Consider the following 22,473-nt stretch of genomic DNA (forward strand, 5'->3'; position numbering starts at 1 on the left):
CCACCGTGCTGCCCACAAGTTCTGTGAACCAGGAGCAGACAGAAGCAATGGGTCTGCCCATGCATTCGTGTTTGTGGATTCTTGGAAAGAAGTAGAAGTGACCTGTGCAGGATTGAGAGACTATAAATTTGGAGGCAATCAGGGGGAGATGACCAGATGAGATGAGATTGGTAACTGTTGTGGACACAGTCGCCTGGTGTTCCATCATAGGGTAATGGTCCGAAGGGAGATAGGGGGAAGTATCTGAGAGCTGGTGCTTAGCCTCCATAATGCAGAGGTCAGAATGCCAGACAGCAACAGTACCACTCTTGTCTGAAGACTTAATAACAAGGTCAAGATTGGATCTGAGGGCATGGAGTTCACTCAATTCAGAGGAAAATAGAGGGATATCAGTTCATAAATTCAGGACTGGACTTTGCATTGACTTACTGACTATCTTCACTATCCTCTTTGCCTTTGCTATCCTCAGTCTCCAAAAGACAGAGGATCCATTTCCTTTCCCTTCATCAAATTTGACCTTTTATTCTGACCCTTACTTTTGTGGGTGGGTTTCACAGAAAGGACGATTAAAGTTAACATGATCCCCTCTCCTGGTAGCAACAAGACAGAGTGGGGTTTGAAAATTGTACAACATGCTGGTGTTGGTGATGCCACAGCAACTCTAAATATGAATATGCCATTTATTTCTGTTTGTAAAAAATAGCCCATTCACTTCATAATCTAAATATGCATTCTTATTGTTTTATACTTTGTTGTCTCAGGACATTAACAACCTTTTGGTGATTTCTCTCCATGGCGAGATTGACTGTTGTTTCATTCCACTTGGTTTTGGCTAGCATATCAGCCCCATTACTAATCAATAGCCGTACAATATGACAGTGGCCTTTCTCTGCAGCCAGATGTAAAGGAGTCTTATCCATCCAGTTTCTGGCATGGACATCAGCGCCATGTTCAATTAGAGTTCCAGCCACTGTCACATGACCTTGGAAGGCAGCATGATGCAGAGGGGTCATTTGCAGTAGATCTCTACTGTCAACGAAAGCACCAAACTGCAACAACAATTGAGCAGCAACTGTTCCACTATCTGCAGCTCTGTGCAAAGGTGTGAGCTGGTTTCTATCTGAAGCATCCACTGTGGCATTTTGGTTTAGTAGCAGCTGCAAGATCTAAATGAAGACAAGCAAAGAAATAATCGTTAAATGCACATAATGTTACCAGGTGTCTCTTAGAAAATACAGATCACAGATATTTGAACACTTGACGTTCAAGTGTTGCTTCCTTATTCAAATAATCAAACAGAATTAAAACACTTCAGCAGAGCACTGAAGAGCCAAGATATACTTAAACTTACATCTGAAATAAGTTGGGGTGTTTGGTGGAATTTTGTTTTCGTCTCCTTTGTATGGTAACTACTGCATAACATTTGGAATGCTGGTTTTGAAAAGAATCACAGACTATCTTGCAGAACATAGCTTTGAGCTATCGAGACCATAATTTCCACACTTCACAAAAATGTTTTTAATCTTATCTTCTTATAAAATATTTCTTTTGCTTATTATAGTATATAATTGGAATCCACAGTACTATTTAAATAAAAGTGAAGATAGCAGTCAATTTTCAGCATATTTTTAAGTATTAATCTCATAATTGATTACACAAAAGATTAACTTTTTTTGCAATGGAAATGCAGCAAATGAGATGTTGAACTGTCACGCTGCTTTTCAGCCTGCATACAGTATTTAACAGACATTGCTGTTGACAGGCATAGCAGCTGATTGGTGATTTTATAATCGTATAGATTCCCATAGAAACATTTGCAGGCAGTGAAGCAGGGAGATCAGTCCAGACACCATCATCACAGCTCTTGAATCAGGTTCTGCTCTATATCCCTTTACAGCTGGTACAAGAGCATTCAATGTCTACGGTGAACGTTCAGCTTTGCACTGCCTCCTGACTATTATCTTTCAACAATTAATATTGTGCGTTGATAGAAATCAAAAAAATCTGCATTTATAATGCCTGATTTAATTTACATTGAAAAGAGAGGTATTCAGTCAGATTTTCCGAGGAGTGGCAATCTCACATGGATTCATGTGAGAAGTGAGCTTACTATTTCTGTGAGGAGATTCTGATTGGGTATCCCTCAGAAGTGTGGAGGAGTGCCTTCATTCTGACAGTTCTCTTGTAACACAGACTGTAAGAGGAAGGCACACCCTGGCTCCTTCTGCAAGCAACCAGCTGCCATGGTTTTAAATTTGAAATTTGAAGATCCTGGTAGCAACATTGACAGCTGCTGTCAAAGGGTAAGTATATAAGAATGGAAGGGACCCTCATGGTTCAGTGGTAGTGTCCCTGTCTGTGACCAGGAGAGCTAGGTTCAAGTCCCATCTACTCCTGTGTTGTGTCATAACATGACTGAAGGGATTGATTTTTTAAAAATCTAGAAGTCTATTTGGATGGAAGGGTCACATATAGGTGCCCAGAAGGGTAGGTTGACAGGTGGGTAGGGTGCCAGAGCACTTGGTAAGTAGGGTGCAGGCTGAGGTGGGGGAACTGTGCAGTGTGTCTGGGAGCAGGTAGGATGTGGTGGGTTGGAAAAATTGGGTCCAGGGCAGAATGGGTACAGGTCTAAGGTATTTGAGTCCAGCCGAAAGGTTTGTTGGGTTTGGGTTTTATCATGTCAGGTCAGGGTCTGTTGTAGTTGGGTGTGTATGAGTTAAGTATGGGGTTAATTGAATATATACTCAGGAGTTAGTCTATGCATCTAATGGTCTAACATTTTTTGAGTCACTATTTTACTTTATTTCAACAGAGCCCTCCAAAGTCTTTGATTTTTATGGAGACTTTCAGACAGTTCCAGGCATTGAGGAATTGTCCACAGGAAAAGTCAGTTTCCAGGGAAATTCCTTTGGAGTTTCCTATGATGGGAATTCCACAGGATCCCCATGTGCAATACCTTAATGCACTTATGTGGTGACTTTTGGTACATTCTCATTATTGTACACTTTTCACAGACTGTGTATTTGAAGAGATGCACATTGCAATGAATATTCTGTTCCTGTAACAGTTACCAGACTTTTTTTTGTGTAACTTTATATAAGCAATAATCATTATAAAAGAGTAGACTAGATTAAATTAGGTTATTTAATATTAGCTGCTGATACACAGTTTTGGAATGGTCAAAACCTCTACTTTTTGTCATTTACATAAATGATTTGGATGTCAGCATAAGAGGTACAGTTAGTAAGTTTGCAGATGACACCAAAATTGGAGGTGTAGTGGACAGCGAAGAAGGTTACCTCAGATTACAATAGGATCTTGATCAGATGGACCAATGGCTGAGAAGTGACAGATGGAGTTTAATTCAAATAAATGTGAGGTGCTGTAGTTTGGGAAAGCAAATCTTAGCAGGACTTATACACTTAATGGTAACATATACTGGGAGTGTTGCTGAACAAAGAGACCTTGGAGTGCAGGTTCATAGCTCCTTGAAAGTGGAGTCACATGTAGATAGAATAGCGAAGGTGTTTGGAATGCTTTCTTTTATTGGTCAGAGTATTAAGTACAGGAGTTGGGAGGTCATGTTGCGGCTGTACAGGACATTGGTTAGGCCACTGTTGGAATATTGCATGCAATTCTGGTCTCCTTCCTATCAGAAAGATGTTGTGAAACTTGAAAGGGTTCAGAAAAGATTTACAAGGATGTTGCCAGGGTTGGAGGATCTGAGCTACAGGGAGAGGCTGAACAGGCTGGGGCTGTTTTCCCTGGAGCTTTGAAGGCTGAGGGGTGACCTTATAGAGGTTTACAAAATCATGAGGGGCAAGGATAGGAGAAATAGACAAAGACCTTTCCCTGGGGTGGGGGAGTCCAGAACTGGAGGGCATAGGTTTAGGGTGAGAGGGGAAAGATATAAAAGAGACCTAAGGGGCAACTTTCACACAGAGGGTGGTACATATATGGAATGAGCTGCCAGAGGAGGTGGTGGCTGGTACAATTGCAACATTTAAGAGGCATTTGGTTGGGCATATGAATGGAAAGGGTTTGGAGGGATATGGGCCAGGTGCTGGCAGTTGGGACTAGATTGGGTTGGGATATCTGGTCGGCATGGACGTGTTGGACCAAAGGGTCTGTTTCCATGCTGTACATCTCTATGACTCTATGTAGATGTTCAAATTTCTAAAACTGCTGCATTATCAAAATAAATTACATAATTTGGAATTCGGGGAAGACTGTAGAGTAAATACCTGGATATCTATGCATATTGTCAGTACATATGGGTATAGACCAGCAGATCTAGACAATTCATTTCCTGTCTTTTTGAAGTCTGTTTTTTTACTTATCTAATTTACAGGGATCAGAGTTGCTGAAGCCAAAAGAAGTCTGAAAATTATAGGACAAAGACATAAAGATCAAAAATATTTTGTGATCATTATAGCATGAAGAGCAAAGTGTAAAGAGCTGAAAATAATATCTCTTATAATTGCAGTGAAATGCCAAACCTTAAGATTTTTAATAAAATTGGGTGTAACTATGAAACTTTAAATGATTAAAGAGATTAGAATAACTGTCTTTGTCTATTTTCTATTATTGTAAATTCTGTAGTCCAATGCATTTGTAGAATGTCCTCAGCATTTCAACATTTCAACTTTTCATGCAAGGAGTATATTTAATATTGGATGAAGTCTGTTCTCACCGTAGAGCATAATCTTACTGGATTATCTACTTTAGACACAGAGAAGTCTCTTTAGCAGGGCAGATGTCACCACTCATGAGTTAATTTTGCTTTTAGAAGTCTCTGTTCATTACCTGTCCCAATCATTCTAAGCAGCTAACATCCCAGGATACGCACCCTTCTTTAGTTCCTTCAAATTTTATCTTTAATTTTGATTCTGAAGGCAACTTCCAATTTGCATTAATAAATTAAAATCAAATTTCAACTTTTTAGTACAATGAAACAGAAATCAGATTGTCAGACATGCACAAAAATAAGTTTATTTTGTGTATCTAACAGGGCAAATGAAATCTGGAAATTTGATCATCTTCATTGTTAAAAATCACACAACACCAGGTTATAGTCCAACAGGTTTATTTGAAGCATTACCTTTCAGAGTGCTGCTCCTTCATCAGGTGGTTGTCTTCTTCATACTTGTCATTGCATTCCCATCCACTACCATCACAACTTTATTTACTTCAAGGTAACAATCAACATCCCAAAGATTTCACAGTCTATTCACTAGTCTCACAAGACAGGACATTCCCAGGTTAAATTGTTGATCTCTGCTGAACTGATTGATCTTGGCTGCTATGACAGAATTATGCTGCAGCCCACAATCAGCACTTTCAAATGTTAGTTTGATGCAACCATAGAAATGACCAGAGTCATATTCCATATCATCCTACTTATAATTTTAAATATCATTAGGCACATGACAATCCAATGTTTTAAAGATTCCGAAACTGAGAACGATGTACATCAGGATGGTGCCTTGACACGTCATAGAGTCATAGAGATGTACAGCATGGAAACAGACTCTTCGGTCCAACCTGTCCATGCTGACCAGATATCCCAACCCAATCTAGTCCCACCTGCCAACACCTGGCCCCATATCCTTCCAAACTCTTCCTATTCATATACCCATCCAAATGCCTCTTAAATGTTGCCATTGTACCAGCCTCCACCACTTCCACTGGCAGCTCATTCCATATATGTACCACCCTCTGTGTGAAAAAAATGCCCCTTAGGTCTCTTTTATATCTTTCCCCTCTCACGCTAAACCTATGCCCTCTAGTTCTGGACTCTCCCACCCCAGGGAAAGGACTTTCCGATAGGAAGGAGACCCCATCCCCATACAGACACACACACACACACACACACACACACACACACCCCGTCCCCATACAGACTCACACCCAGCCCCCATACAGATTCTCGCCCACACCCCATCCCCATACAGACTCTCACCCACACCCCATCCCGACACGGACTCACACCCACACTCCATCCCCACACAGACTCTCACCCACATCCCATCCCCATACAGACTCTCACTCACACCCCATTTCCACACAGATTCTCAACTACACAGTGGGCGGCACGATGGCACAGTGGTTAGCACTGCTGCCTCACAGTGCCAGAGACCCGGGTTCAATTCCCGCCTCAGGCGACTGACTGTGTGGAGTTTGCACGTTCTCCCCGTGTCTGCGTGGGTTTCCTCCGGGTGCTCCGGTTTCCTCCCACAGTCCAAAGATGTGCAGGTCAGGTGAATTGAACATGTAGAGGTAGAGGTAGAGGTAGAGGTAGAGGTAGAGGTAGAGGTGGGTTACGCTTCGGCGGGGCGGTGTGGACTTGTTGGGCTGAAGGGCCTGTTTCCATACTGTAAGTAATCTAATCTAATCACACCCCATCCTCATACAGACTCTGATCCACACCACGACCCCGTGCGGACTCTCACCCACACCGCATCCCCATACAAACTCATACTCACACCCCTTCCCCATACTGACTCTCACCCACACCACGTCCCCATATGGACTCTCACACACACCCCGTCCCCATGCTGACTGACATCCACATCCTGTCCCCATACAGACTCTCACCCCCACCTCATCCCCATACAAACACACACCAACACCCCATCCCCATACAGATTCTCACCCACAGAGCGTACCCATACAGACTCACACGCACTCCCCCTCCCCATTCGGACTCTCACCCACACCATGTCTCCATACTGACTCTCACCCACACCACGTCCCCATATGGACTCTCACTCACACTCCGTCCCAGACAGACTCTCACCCACACCCCGTCCCTACACAGACTCTCACCCACACCACGTCTCCATACGGACTCTCACCCACACCCCGTTCCCACGCAGACTCTCACCCACACCCCATCCCCATACAGACTCACACCCACACTCCGACCCGTACGGACTCACACACACACCCAGTCCCGATATAGACTCTCACCCACACCCCGTCCCCGTACTGACTCACACACACACCCAGTCCCCATACAGACTCTCACGCACAACATGTCTCCATAGGGACTCTCACCCACATCCCGTCCCCACGCTGACTCACACCCACACCTCATTCCCATACAGACACTCACTCACACTCCGTCCCCATACTGACTCTCACCCTCACCCCGTCCCCATACACCCTCTCACCCATATCACGTCTCCATACGGACTCTCACCCACACCCCGTCCCCATACAGACTCACACCATGACCCCGTCCCCATACAGACTCTCACTCACACCCCGTCCCCATACAGATTCTCACTCACACCCCATTTCCACACAGATTCTCAATCACACCCCGTCCCCATACAGACTCTCACTCAAACCCTGTCCCCAAACAGATTCTCACCCACACCCTGTCCCCATACTGACTCTCACCCACACCACGTCCCCATACGGACTCTCACTCACACTCCGTCCCCAGACAGACTCTCACCCACACCCCGTCCCCACACAGACTCTCACCCACACCACGTCTCCATACGGACTCTCACCCACACCCTGTTCCCAGGCAGACTCTCACCCACACCCCGTCCCCATACAGACTCTCACCCACACCCCGTCCCCATAAGGACTCTCACCCACACCCCATCCCATACAGGCTCTCACCCACACCATGTCTCCAGAGGGACTCTCACCCACATCCCGTCCCCATACAGACTCTCACCCACACCTCATTCCCATACAGACACTCACTTACACTCTGTCCCCATACTGACTCTCACCCTCACCCCGTCCCCACACACCCTCTCACCCATATCACATCTCCATACGGACTCTCACCCACACCCCGTCCCCATGCTAATTCACACTCACACACCGTCCCAATACAGACTCTCACCCACATCCGTCCCCATACAGACTCTCACTCACACCCTGTCCCCATACAGACTCATACCAAGACCCCATCCCCATACAGACTCTCACTCACACCCCGTCCCCATACAGATTCTCACTCACACCCCATTTCCACACAGATTCTCAACCACACCCCGTCCCCATACAGACTCTCACTCAAACCTGTCCCCAAACAGATTCTCACCCACACCCCGTCCTCATACAGACACATACTCACACCCCATCCCCATACAGACTCACACCCACACCCCGACCCCATACAGATTCTCACCCACACTCCATCCCCATACAGACAATCACCCACACCCCGTCCCCATACTGACTCTCACCCAACCATGTCTCCATACGGGCTCTCACACACACCCCGTCCCCATACTGACTCTCACCCAACCATGTCCCCATACTGACTCACACCCACACTACATCCCCATACAGACTCTCACCCACACCCCGTCCCCATACTGACTCTCACCTAACCATGTCCCCATACAGACTCTCACTCACACCATGTCCCCATATGGACTCTCACACACACCCCGTCCCCATGCTGACTCACACCCACACCCCAAGCCCATACAGACTCTCACCCATACCCCATCCTGACACTGACTCACACTCACACTCCACCCCCATACAGACTCTCACCCACAGAGCGTCCCCATACAGACTCACACCCACACCCCATCCCCATTCGGACTCTCACCCACACCCTGTCCCCATACTGACTCTCAACCACACCCGTCCCCATACTGACTCTCACCCACACCCCGTCCCCATACTGACTCTCACTCACACTCCATCCCCAGACAGATTCTCACCCACACTCCATCCCCATACAGACTCATACTCACACCCAGTGCCCATACATATTCTCACCCACACCCCGTCCCCATACAGATTCTCACCCACACCCCGTCCCCATACAGACTCACACCCGCACCCCGTCCCCATACAGATTCACACCACACCCCATTCCCATACAGACTCTGACCCACAACACCCATGCGGAGTCTCACCCACACCGCATCCCCATACAGACGCATACTCACACCCCATCCCCATGCTGACTCTCACCCACACCCCGTCCCCATACTGACTCACACCCACACCACGTCCCCATACGGACTCTCACCCACATCCCGTCCCCATACAGACTCTAACACACCCTGTCCACATAGAGACTCTCACCTACATCCCGTCCCCATACAGTCCCTAACCCACACTCCGTTCCCATACTGACTCTCAACCACAACCTATCCCCATACAGACTTTCACCCACACCACGTTCCCCTACAGACTCTCACCCACACCCCATCCCCATATGGACTCTCACCCACACCCAATCCCCATACAGACTCTCACCCACACCCCATCCCAATACAGACTCACACCCACACCCCATCCCCATACACACTCTCACCCACACCCCGTCCCCATACGGACTCTCACCCACTCCCTGTTCCCACGCAGACTCTCACTCACACCCCGTCCCCATACAGACTCACACCCACACCCCGTCCCCATACAGACTCTCACCCACACCACGTCCCCATACGGACTCTCACCCACACCCCGTCCCCATACTGACTCACACCCACACCACGTCCCCATACTGACTCACACCCACATCCCGTCCCCATACAGACTCTAACACACCCTGTCCACATAGAGACTCTCACCCACATCCCGTCCCCATACAGACTCTAACACACCCTGTCCACATAGAGACTCTCACCCACATCCCGTCCCCATACAGTCCCTAACCCACACTCCGTTCCCATACTGACTCTCAACCACAACCTATCCCCATACAGACTTTCACCCACACCACGTTCCCCTACAGACTCTCACCCACACCCCATCCCCATATGGACTCTCACCCACACCCAATCCCCATACAGACTCTCACCCACACCCCATCCCAATACAGACTCACACCCACACCCCATCCCCATACACACTCTCACCCACACCCCGTCCCCATACGGACTCTCACCCACTCCCTGTTCCCACGCAGACTCTCACTCACACCCCGTCCCCATACAGACTCACACCCACACCCCGTCCCCATACAGACTCTCACCCACACCACGTCCCCATACGGACTCTCACCCACACCCCGTCCCCATACTGACTCACACCCACACCACGTCCCCATACTGACTCACACCCACATCCCGTCCCCATACAGACTCTAACACACCCTGTCCACATAGAGACTCTCACCCACATCCCGTCCCCATACAGACTCTAACACACCCTGTCCACATAGAGACTCTCACCCACATCCCGTCCCCATACAGTCCCTAACCCACACTCCGTTCCCATACTGACTCTCAACCACAACCTATCCCCATACAGACTTTCACCCACACCACGTTCCCCTACAGACTCTCACCCACACCCCATCCCCATATGGACTCTCACCCACACCTCATCCCCATGTTGACTCACACTCACACACCGTCCCCATACAGACTCTCACCCACACTCCGTTCCCATACAGACTCTCACCCACAGCGGGTCCCCATACAGACTCTCACCCACAGCCTTGTCCCCATGTTGACTCACACCCACACCTCGTCCCAATACAGACTCTCACCCACACCCCATCCCATATGGACTCTCACCCACACCCCGTCCCCATACGGACTCTCACCCACACCCTGTCCCCATACAGACTCTCACCTACACCATGTCTCCATACGGACTCTCACCCATGACCCGTCCCCATACAGACTCTCACCCACACCTCATTCCCATACAGACTCTCACTCACACTCCGTCCCCATACTGACTCTCACCCTCACCCCGTCCCCATACACACTCTCACCCATATCACGTCTCCATACTGACTCTCACCCACACCCCGGCCCCATGCTAATTCACACACACAGTGTCCCAATACAGACTCTCACCCACATCCGTCCCCATACAGACTCTCACTCAAACCCTGTCCCCAAACAGATTCTCACCCACACCCCGTCCTCATACAGACTCACACTCAAACCTTGTCCCCAAACAGACTCACACCCACACCACGACCCCATACAGATTCTCACCCACACTCCATCCCCATACAGACTCATACTCACACCCCATCCCCATACAGATTCTCACCCACACCCTGTCCCCATACAGACTCTCACCCACACCCTGTCCCCACACGGACTCTCAACCACACCCCATCCCTATACAGAATCACACACACACCCCGTCCCCATACGGACTCTCACCCATACCGTGTTCCCATACAGATTCTCACTCACATCACTTCCCCATACGGACTCTCACTCACACCCGTCCCCATACAGACTCACACCAAGACCCCGTCCCCATACAGACTCTCACTCACATCACATCCCCATACAGACTCTGAATCACACCCCATCCCCATACAGACTCACACCCACACCCCAAACCCATACAGATTCTCACCCACACTCCTTCCCCATACAGACTCATACCCACACCCTATCCCTATACAGATTCTCACCCACACCCCGTCCCAATACAGACTCTCACCCACACTCCATCCCCATACAGACTCATACTCACATCCAGTCCCCATACAGATTCTCACCCACACCCCATCCCCATACAGATTCTCATCCACACTCCATCCCCATACAGACTCATACTCACATCCAGTCCCCATACAGATTCTCACCCACACCCCATCCCCATACAGACTCTCACACACACCCTGTCCCCAGATTCTCACCCACACCCCGTCCACATACAGAATCACACCCGCACCCCGTCCCCATACAGATTAACACCACACCCCATTCCCATACAGACTCTGACCCACACCACACTCCCATGCGGACTCTCACCCACACCGCATCCCCATACAGACTCATACTCACACCCCATCCCCATGCTGACTCTCACCCACACCCCGTCCCCATACTGACTCACACCCACACCACGTCCCCATACGGACTCTCACCCACATCCCGTCCCCATACAGACTCTAACACACCCTGTCCACATAGAGACTCTCACCCACATCCCGTCCCCATACAGTCCCTAACCCACACTCCGTTCCCATACTGACTCTCAACCACAACCTATCCCCATACAGACTTTCACCCACACCACGTTCCCCTACAGACTCTCACCCACACCCCATCCCCATATGGACTCTCACCCACACCCAATTCCCATACAGACTCTCACCCACACCCCATCCCAATACAGACTCACACCCACACCCCATCCCCATACACACTCTCACCCACACCCTGTCCCCATACGGACTCTCACCCACTCCCTGTTCCCACGCAGACTCTCACTCACACCCCGTCCCCATACAGACTCACACCCACACCCCGTCCCCATACTGACTCACACCCACACCACGTCCCCATACGGACTCTCACCCACATCCCGTCCCCATACAGACTCTAACACACCCTGTCCACATAGAGACTCTCACCTACATCCCGTCCCCATACAGTCCCTAACCCACACTCCGTTCCCATACTGACTCTCAACCACAACCTATCCCCATACAGACTTTCACCCACACCACGTTCCCCTACAGACTCTCACCCACACCCCATCCCCATATGGACTCTCACCCACACCCAATCCCCATACAGACTCTCACCCACACCCCATCCCAATACAGACTCACACCCACACTCCATCCCCATACAGACTCACACCCACACCCCGTCCCCATACGGACTCTCACCCACTCCCTGTTCCCACGCAGACTCTCACTCACACCCCGTCCCCATACAGACTCACACCCACACCCCGTCCCCATACAGACTCTCACCCACACCACGTCCCCATACGGACTCTCACCCACACCCCGTCCCCATACTGACTCACACCCACACCACGTCCCCATACTGACTCACACCCACATCCCGTCCCCATACAGACTCTAACACACCCTGTCCACATAGAGACTCTCACCCACATCCCGTCCCCATACAGACTCTAACACACCCTGTCCACATAGAGACTCTCACCCACATCCCGTCCCCATACAGTCCCTAACCCACACTCCGTTCCCATACTGACTCTCAACCACAACCTATCCCCATACAGACTTTCACCCACACCACGTTCCCCTACAGACTCTCACCCACACCCCATCCCCATATGGACTCTCACCCACACCCAATCCCCATACAGACTCTCACCCACACCCCATCCCAATACAGACTCACACCCACACCCCATCCCCATACACACTCTCACCCACACCCCGTCCCCATACGGACTCTCACCCACTCCCTGTTCCCACGCAGACTCTCACTCACACCCCGTCCCCATACAGACTCACACCCACACCCCGTCCCCATACAGACTCTCACCCACACCACGTCCCCATACGGACTCTCACCCACACCCCGTCCCCATACTGACTCACACCCACACCACGTCCCCATACTGACTCACACCCACATCCCGTCCCCATACAGACTCTAACACACCCTGTCCACATAGAGACTCTCACCCACATCCCGTCCCCATACAGACTCTAACACACCCTGTCCACATAGAGACTCTCACCCACATCCCGTCCCCATACAGTCCCTAACCCACACTCCGTTCCCATACTGACTCTCAACCACAACCTATCCCCATACAGACTTTCACCCACACCACGTTCCCCTACAGACTCTCACCCACACCCCATCCCCATATGGACTCTCACCCACACCCAATCCCCATACAGACTCTCACCCACACCCCATCCCAATACAGACTCACACCCACACCCCATCCCCATACACACTCTCACCCACACCCCGTCCCCATACGGACTCTCACCCACTCCCTGTTCCCACGCAGACTCTCACTCACACCCCGTCCCCATACAGACTCACACCCACACCCCGTCCCCATACAGACTCTCACCCACACCACGTCCCCATACGGACTCTCACCCACACCCCGTCCCCATACTGACTCACACCCACACCACGTCCCCATACTGACTCACACCCACATCCCGTCCCCATACAGACTCTAACACACCCTGTCCACATAGAGACTCTCACCCACATCCCGTCCCCATACAGACTCTAACACACCCTGTCCACATAGAGACTCTCACCCACATCCCGTCCCCATACAGTCCCTAACCCACACTCCGTTCCCATACTGACTCTCAACCACAACCTATCCCCATACAGACTTTCACCCACACCACGTTCCCCTACAGACTCTCACCCACACCCCATCCCCATATGGACTCTCACCCACACCTCATCCCCATGTTGACTCACACTCACACACCGTCCCCATACAGACTCTCACCCACACTCCGTTCCCATACAGACTCTCACCCACAGCGGGTCCCCATACAGACTCTCACCCACAGCCTTGTCCCCATGTTGACTCACACCCACACCTCGTCCCAATACAGACTCTCACCCACACCCCATCCCATATGGACTCTCACCCACACCCCGTCCCCATACGGACTCTCACCCACACCCTGTCCCCATACAGACTCTCACCTACACCATGTCTCCATACGGACTCTCACCCATGACCCGTCCCCATACAGACTCTCACCCACACCTCATTCCCATACAGACTCTCACTCACACTCCGTCCCCATACTGACTCTCACCCTCACCCCGTCCCCATACACACTCTCACCCATATCACGTCTCCATACTGACTCTCACCCACACCCCGGCCCCATGCTAATTCACACACACAGTGTCCCAATACAGACTCTCACCCACATCCGTCCCCATACAGACTCTCACTCAAACCCTGTCCCCAAACAGATTCTCACCCACACCCCGTCCTCATACAGACTCACACTCAAACCTTGTCCCCAAACAGACTCACACCCACACCACGACCCCATACAGATTCTCACCCACACTCCATCCCCATACAGACTCATACTCACACCCCATCCCCATACAGATTCTCACCCACACCCTGTCCCCATACAGACTCTCACCCACACCCTGTCCCCACACGGACTCTCAACCACACCCCATCCCTATACAGAATCACACACACACCCCGTCCCCATACGGACTCTCACCCATACCGTGTTCCCATACAGATTCTCACTCACATCACTTCCCCATACGGACTCTCACTCACACCCGTCCCCATACAGACTCACACCAAGACCCCGTCCCCATACAGACTCTCACTCACATCACATCCCCATACAGACTCTGAATCACACCCCATCCCCATACAGACTCACACCCACACCCCAAACCCATACAGATTCTCACCCACACTCCTTCCCCATACAGACTCATACCCACACCCTATCCCTATACAGATTCTCACCCACACCCCGTCCCAATACAGACTCTCACCCACACTCCATCCCCATACAGACTCATACTCACATCCAGTCCCCATACAGATTCTCACCCACACCCCATCCCCATACAGATTCTCATCCACACTCCATCCCCATACAGACTCATACTCACATCCAGTCCCCATACAGATTCTCACCCACACCCCATCCCCATACAGACTCTCACACACACCCTGTCCCCAGATTCTCACCCACACCCCGTCCACATACAGAATCACACCCGCACCCCGTCCCCATACAGATTAACACCACACCCCATTCCCATACAGACTCTGACCCACACCACACTCCCATGCGGACTCTCACCCACACCGCATCCCCATACAGACTCATACTCACACCCCATCCCCATGCTGACTCTCACCCACACCCCGTCCCCATACTGACTCACACCCACACCACGTCCCCATACGGACTCTCACCCACATCCCGTCCCCATACAGACTCTAACACACCCTGTCCACATAGAGACTCTCACCCACATCCCGTCCCCATACAGTCCCTAACCCACACTCCGTTCCCATACTGACTCTCAACCACAACCTATCCCCATACAGACTTTCACCCACACCACGTTCCCCTACAGACTCTCACCCACACCCCATCCCCATATGGACTCTCACCCACACCCAATTCCCATACAGACTCTCACCCACACCCCATCCCAATACAGACTCACACCCACACCCCATCCCCATACACACTCTCACCCACACCCTGTCCCCATACGGACTCTCACCCACTCCCTGTTCCCACGCAGACTCTCACTCACACCCCGTCCCCATACAGACTCACACCCACACCCCGTCCCCATACTGACTCACACCCACACCACGTCCCCATACGGACTCTCACCCACATCCCGTCCCCATACAGACTCTAACACACCCTGTCCACATAGAGACTCTCACCTACATCCCGTCCCCATACAGTCCCTAACCCACACTCCGTTCCCATACTGACTCTCAACCACAACCTATCCCCATACAGACTTTCACCCACACCACGTTCCCCTACAGACTCTCACCCACACCCCATCCCCATATGGACTCTCACCCACACCCAATCCCCATACAGACTCTCACCCACACCCCATCCCAATACAGACTCACACCCACACTCCATCCCCATACAGACTCACACCCACACCCCGTCCCCATACGGACTCTCACCCACTCCCTGTTCCCACGCAGACTCTCACTCACACCCCGTCCCCATACAGACTCACACCCACACCCCGTCCCCATACAGACTCTCACCCACACCACGTCCCCATACGGACTCTCACCCACACCCCGTCCCCATACTGACTCACACCCACACCACGTCCCCATACTGACTCACACCCACATCCCGTCCCCATACAGACTCTAACACACCCTGTCCACATAGAGACTCTCACCCACATCCCGTCCCCATACAGACTCTAACACACCCTGTCCACATAGAGACTCTCACCCACATCCCGTCCCCATACAGTCCCTAACCCACACTCCGTTCCCATACTGACTCTCAACCACAACCTATCCCCATACAGACTTTCACCCACACCACGTTCCCCTACAGACTCTCACCCACACCCCATCCCCATATGGACTCTCACCCACACCCAATCCCCATACAGACTCTCACCCACACCCCATCCCAATACAGACTCACACCCACACCCCATCCCCATACACACTCTCACCCACACCCCGTCCCCATACGGACTCTCACCCACTCCCTGTTCCCACGCAGACTCTCACTCACACCCCGTCCCCATACAGACTCACACCCACACCCCGTCCCCATACAGACTCTCACCCACACCACGTCCCCATACGGACTCTCACCCACACCCCGTCCCCATACTGACTCACACCCACACCACGTCCCCATACTGACTCACACCCACATCCCGTCCCCATACAGACTCTAACACACCCTGTCCACATAGAGACTCTCACCCACATCCCGTCCCCATACAGACTCTAACACACCCTGTCCACATAGAGACTCTCACCCACATCCCGTCCCCATACAGTCCCTAACCCACACTCCGTTCCCATACTGACTCTCAACCACAACCTATCCCCATACAGACTTTCACCCACACCACGTTCCCCTACAGACTCTCACCCACACCCCATCCCCATATGGACTCTCACCCACACCTCATCCCCATGTTGACTCACACTCACACACCGTCCCCATACAGACTCTCACCCACACTCCGTTCCCATACAGACTCTCACCCACAGCGGGTCCCCATACAGACTCTCACCCACAGCCTTGTCCCCATGTTGACTCACACCCACACCTCGTCCCAATACAGACTCTCACCCACACCCCATCCCATATGGACTCTCACCCACACCCCGTCCCCATACGGACTCTCACCCACACCCTGTCCCCATACAGACTCTCACCTACACCATGTCTCCATACGGACTCTCACCCATGACCCGTCCCCATACAGACTCTCACCCACACCTCATTCCCATACAGACTCTCACTCACACTCCGTCCCCATACTGACTCTCACCCTCACCCCGTCCCCATACACACTCTCACCCATATCACGTCTCCATACTGACTCTCACCCACACCCCGGCCCCATGCTAATTCACACACACAGTGTCCCAATACAGACTCTCACCCACATCCGTCCCCATACAGACTCTCACTCAAACCCTGTCCCCAAACAGATTCTCACCCACACCCCGTCCTCATACAGACTCACACTCAAACCTTGTCCCCAAACAGACTCACACCCACACCACGACCCCATACAGATTCTCACCCACACTCCATCCCCATACAGACTCATACTCACACCCCATCCCCATACAGATTCTCACCCACACCCTGTCCCCATACAGACTCTCACCCACACCCTGTCCCCACACGGACTCTCAACCACACCCCATCCCTATACAGAATCACACACACACCCCGTCCCCATACGGACTCTCACCCATACCGTGTTCCCATACAGATTCTCACTCACATCACTTCCCCATACGGACTCTCACTCACACCCGTCCCCATACAGACTCACACCAAGACCCCGTCCCCATACAGACTCTCACTCACATCACATCCCCATACAGACTCTGAATCACACCCCATCCCCATACAGACTCACACCCACACCCCAAACCCATACAGATTCTCACCCACACTCCTTCCCCATACAGACTCATACCCACACCCTATCCCTATACAGATTCTCACCCACACCCCGTCCCAATACAGACTCTCACCCACACTCCATCCCCATACAGACTCATACTCACATCCAGTCCCCATACAGATTCTCACCCACACCCCATCCCCATACAGATTCTCATCCACACTCCATCCCCATACAGACTCATACTCACATCCAGTCCCCATACAGATTCTCACCCACACCCCATCCCCATACAGACTCTCACACACACCCTGTCCCCAGATTCTCACCCACACCCCGTCCACATACAGAATCACACCCGCACCCCGTCCCCATACAGATTAACACCACACCCCATTCCCATACAGACTCTGACCCACACCACACTCCCATGCGGACTCTCACCCACACCGCATCCCCATACAGACTCATACTCACACCCCATCCCCATGCTGACTCTCACCCACACCCCGTCCCCATACTGACTCACACCCACACCACGTCCCCATACGGACTCTCACCCACATCCCGTCCCCATACAGACTCTAACACACCCTGTCCACATAGAGACTCTCACCCACATCCCGTCCCCATACAGTCCCTAACCCACACTCCGTTCCCATACTGACTCTCAACCACAACCTATCCCCATACAGACTTTCACCCACACCACGTTCCCCTACAGACTCTCACCCACACCCCATCCCCATATGGACTCTCACCCACACCCAATTCCCATACAGACTCTCACCCACACCCCATCCCAATACAGACTCACACCCACACCCCATCCCCATACACACTCTCACCCACACCCTGTCCCCATACGGACTCTCACCCACTCCCTGTTCCCACGCAGACTCTCACTCACACCCCGTCCCCATACAGACTCACACCCACACCCCATCCCCATACAGACTCATACGCACAACCCGTCCCCGTACTGACTCACACGCACACCCCATCCCCATACAGACTCTCACCCCCATCCCATCCCCATACAGACTCCCACTCACACTCCATCCCCATACAGACTCTCACCCACACCCCGTCCCCATACAGACTCTCACCCACACCATGTCTCCATATGGACTCTCACCCACACCACATCCCCATGTTGACTCACACTCACACACCGTCCCAATACTGACTCACACCCACACTCCATCCCCATACAGACTCTCACTCACAGAGCGTCCCCATACAGACTCACACCCACACCCCGTCCCCATACAGACTCTCACCCACATCCCGTCCCAATACAGACTCTCACCCACACCTCATCCCCATGTTGACTCACACTCACACACCGTCCCAATACAGACTCTCACCCACACTCCGTTCCCATACAGACTCTCACCCACAGCCCGTCCCCATGTTGACTCACACCCACACCTCGTCCCAATATAGACTCTCACCCACACCCCATCCCATATGGACTCTCACCAACACCCTATCCCCTTACAGAATCTCACCCACACTCCATCCCGATACAGACTCACACCGACACCCCATCCCCATACAGACTCTCACCCACACCCCGTCCCCATACGGACTCTCACCCACACCCCATCCCCATACAGACTCTCACCCACACCATGTCTCCATACGGAATCTCACCCACACCCCGTCCTCATGCTGACTCACACCCACATCCCGTCCCCATACAGACTCTCACCCACATCCCGTCCCCATACAGACTCTCACCCACACCCAGTCACCATACTAACTCACACCCACACTCCATCCCCATACAGACTCACACTCACACTCCGTCCCCATACAGACTCTCACCCTCACCCCACCCCCATACAGACTCTCACCCACACCATGGCTCCATACGGACTCTCACCCACACCTCATCCCCATGTTGACTCACACTCACACACCGTCCCCATACAGACTCTCACCCACAGCCTGTCCCCATGTTGACTCACACCCACACCTCGTCCCAATACAGACTCTCACCCACACCCCATCCCATATGGACTCTCACCCACACCCCGTCCCCATACGGACTCTCACCCACACCCTGTCCCCATACAGACTCTCACCTACACCATGTCTCCATACGGACTCTCACCCATGACCCGTCCCCATACAGACTCTCACCCACACCTCATTCCCATACAGACTCTCACTCACACTCCGTCCCCATACCGACTCTCACCCTCACCCTGTCCCCATACACACTCTCACCCATATCACGTCTCCATACTGACTCTCACCCACACCCCGTCCCCATGCTAATTCACACACACACAGTGTCCCAATACAGACTCTCACCCACATCCGTCCCCATACAGACTCTCACTCACACCCCATTTCCACACAGATTCTCAACCACACCCCGTCCCCATACAGACTCTCACTCAAACCCTGTCCCCAAACAGATTCTCATCCACACCCGGTCCTCATACAGACACATACTCACACCCCATCCCCATACAGATTCTCAGCCACACTCCTTCCCCATACAGACTCATACCCACACCCTATCCCTATACAGATTCTCATCCACACACCGTCCCAATACAGACTCTCACCCACACACCGTCCCAATACAGACTCTCACCCACACCCCGTCCCCATACAGACTCACACCCACATCCCATCCCCATACAGACTCTCACCCACACCCGTCCCCATACAGACTCTCACCCACACACCATTCCCATACAGACTCTTGCCCATACCCCATCCCCATACAGACTCTCACCCACACCCCGTCCCCATACAGATTCTCACCCACACCCCGTCCCCATACAGACTCTCACCCACACCACGTCTCCATACAGACTCTCACCCACACCTCGTCCCCATGCTGACTCACACTCACATCTGTCCCAATACAGACTCTCACCCACACTCAGTCCCCATACTGACTCTCAACCACACCCAGTTCCCATACAGACTCTCACCCACAGCCCGTCCCCATACAGACTCTCACCCACACCCCATTCCCATGCTGACCCACACCCACATCCCGTCCCCATACAGACTCTCAACCACACCCCATCCCCATACAGACTCACACCCACATGCCATTCCCATACAGACTCTCACCCACACCTCGTCCCCATGCTGACTCATACTCACATCCCATCCCCATATGGACTCTCACCCACAACCCATCCCCATACAGACTCTCACCCACACCACATCCCCATACAGACTCTCACCCACACCCCATCCCCATACAGACTCTCATCCACACACCATTCCCATACAGACTCTCACCCACACCCCATCCCCATACAGACTCTCACCCACACCCAGTCCCCATATGGATTCTCGCCCACACCACGTCCCCATACGGACTCTCGCTCACACCCCATCCACATGCGGACTCTCACCCACACCCCATCCCCATACTGACTTTCACCCACACCTCGCCCCTATACGGACTCTCACCCACACCACTTCCCCATACAGACTCACACACACACTCCGTCCCATATGGACTCTCACCCACACTACGTCCTCATACGGACTCTCACCCACACATGTCCCCATGCTGACTCTCACCCTCATCCCGTCCCCAGACGGACTCTCACTCACACCCCGTCTCCATACGGAGTCTCACTCACACCACATCCCCATACGGACTCTGAATCACATCCCATCCCCTTACAGACTGTCACCCACACCCAATCGCCATATGGACTCTCACCCACACCACGTCCCCATACAGACTCTCACCCACACCCTGTCCCCATACGGACTCTCACCCACACCCTGTTGCAGTACAGACAGTACAGAGTCTCACCTACACTCTGTTACATTAGAGGCAGTGCACCACTCTTCAGCCTGTCCACAATCTTATTTGATCTTGGGCTTTCAGTTGTCTCTTTGTTGCTCCTTTTTCTCAATCAGCTTCTTGGCTTTGGTGTTCTGGAGGTTGGCGAATCACTGGGACTGTTTATCAAGGGTTGGGTCAGAGTGAATGAATAGGGGCACAGTTGTCTTCTCCATGTCAAGTGGATCAGCCAGAGTAACTGTGCATCAGTCTCCAAAGATAAGTTCTCTCTCTCCTACGTTTGATACTCCTCCAATGAAAGAACCTTCACAGAATCTCATTATTTAACATTAA

The 22,473-nt window shown here is 51.9% G+C and overlaps 1 protein-coding gene across 1 annotated transcript in view; it reads right to left on the minus strand.

Moving 5' to 3' along the window:
- Positions 1-434: 434 nt before the first annotated feature.
- The window catches only part of ankrd67 (ankyrin repeat domain 67), a 42,630-nt gene continuing 20,591 nt past the window's right edge, over positions 435-22,473 (minus strand). The window contains exon 4 of the mRNA XM_072571756.1: positions 435-1,166. Within this exon, the coding sequence (XP_072427857.1) occupies positions 735-1,166 (432 nt within the window). The 3' untranslated portion in view covers positions 435-734. The remainder of the gene's footprint in view (positions 1,167-22,473) is intronic.

This window comes from Chiloscyllium punctatum, chromosome 6 (assembly GCF_047496795.1).
Source record: "Chiloscyllium punctatum isolate Juve2018m chromosome 6, sChiPun1.3, whole genome shotgun sequence".
Lineage (NCBI taxonomy): Eukaryota > Metazoa > Chordata > Chondrichthyes > Orectolobiformes > Hemiscylliidae > Chiloscyllium > Chiloscyllium punctatum.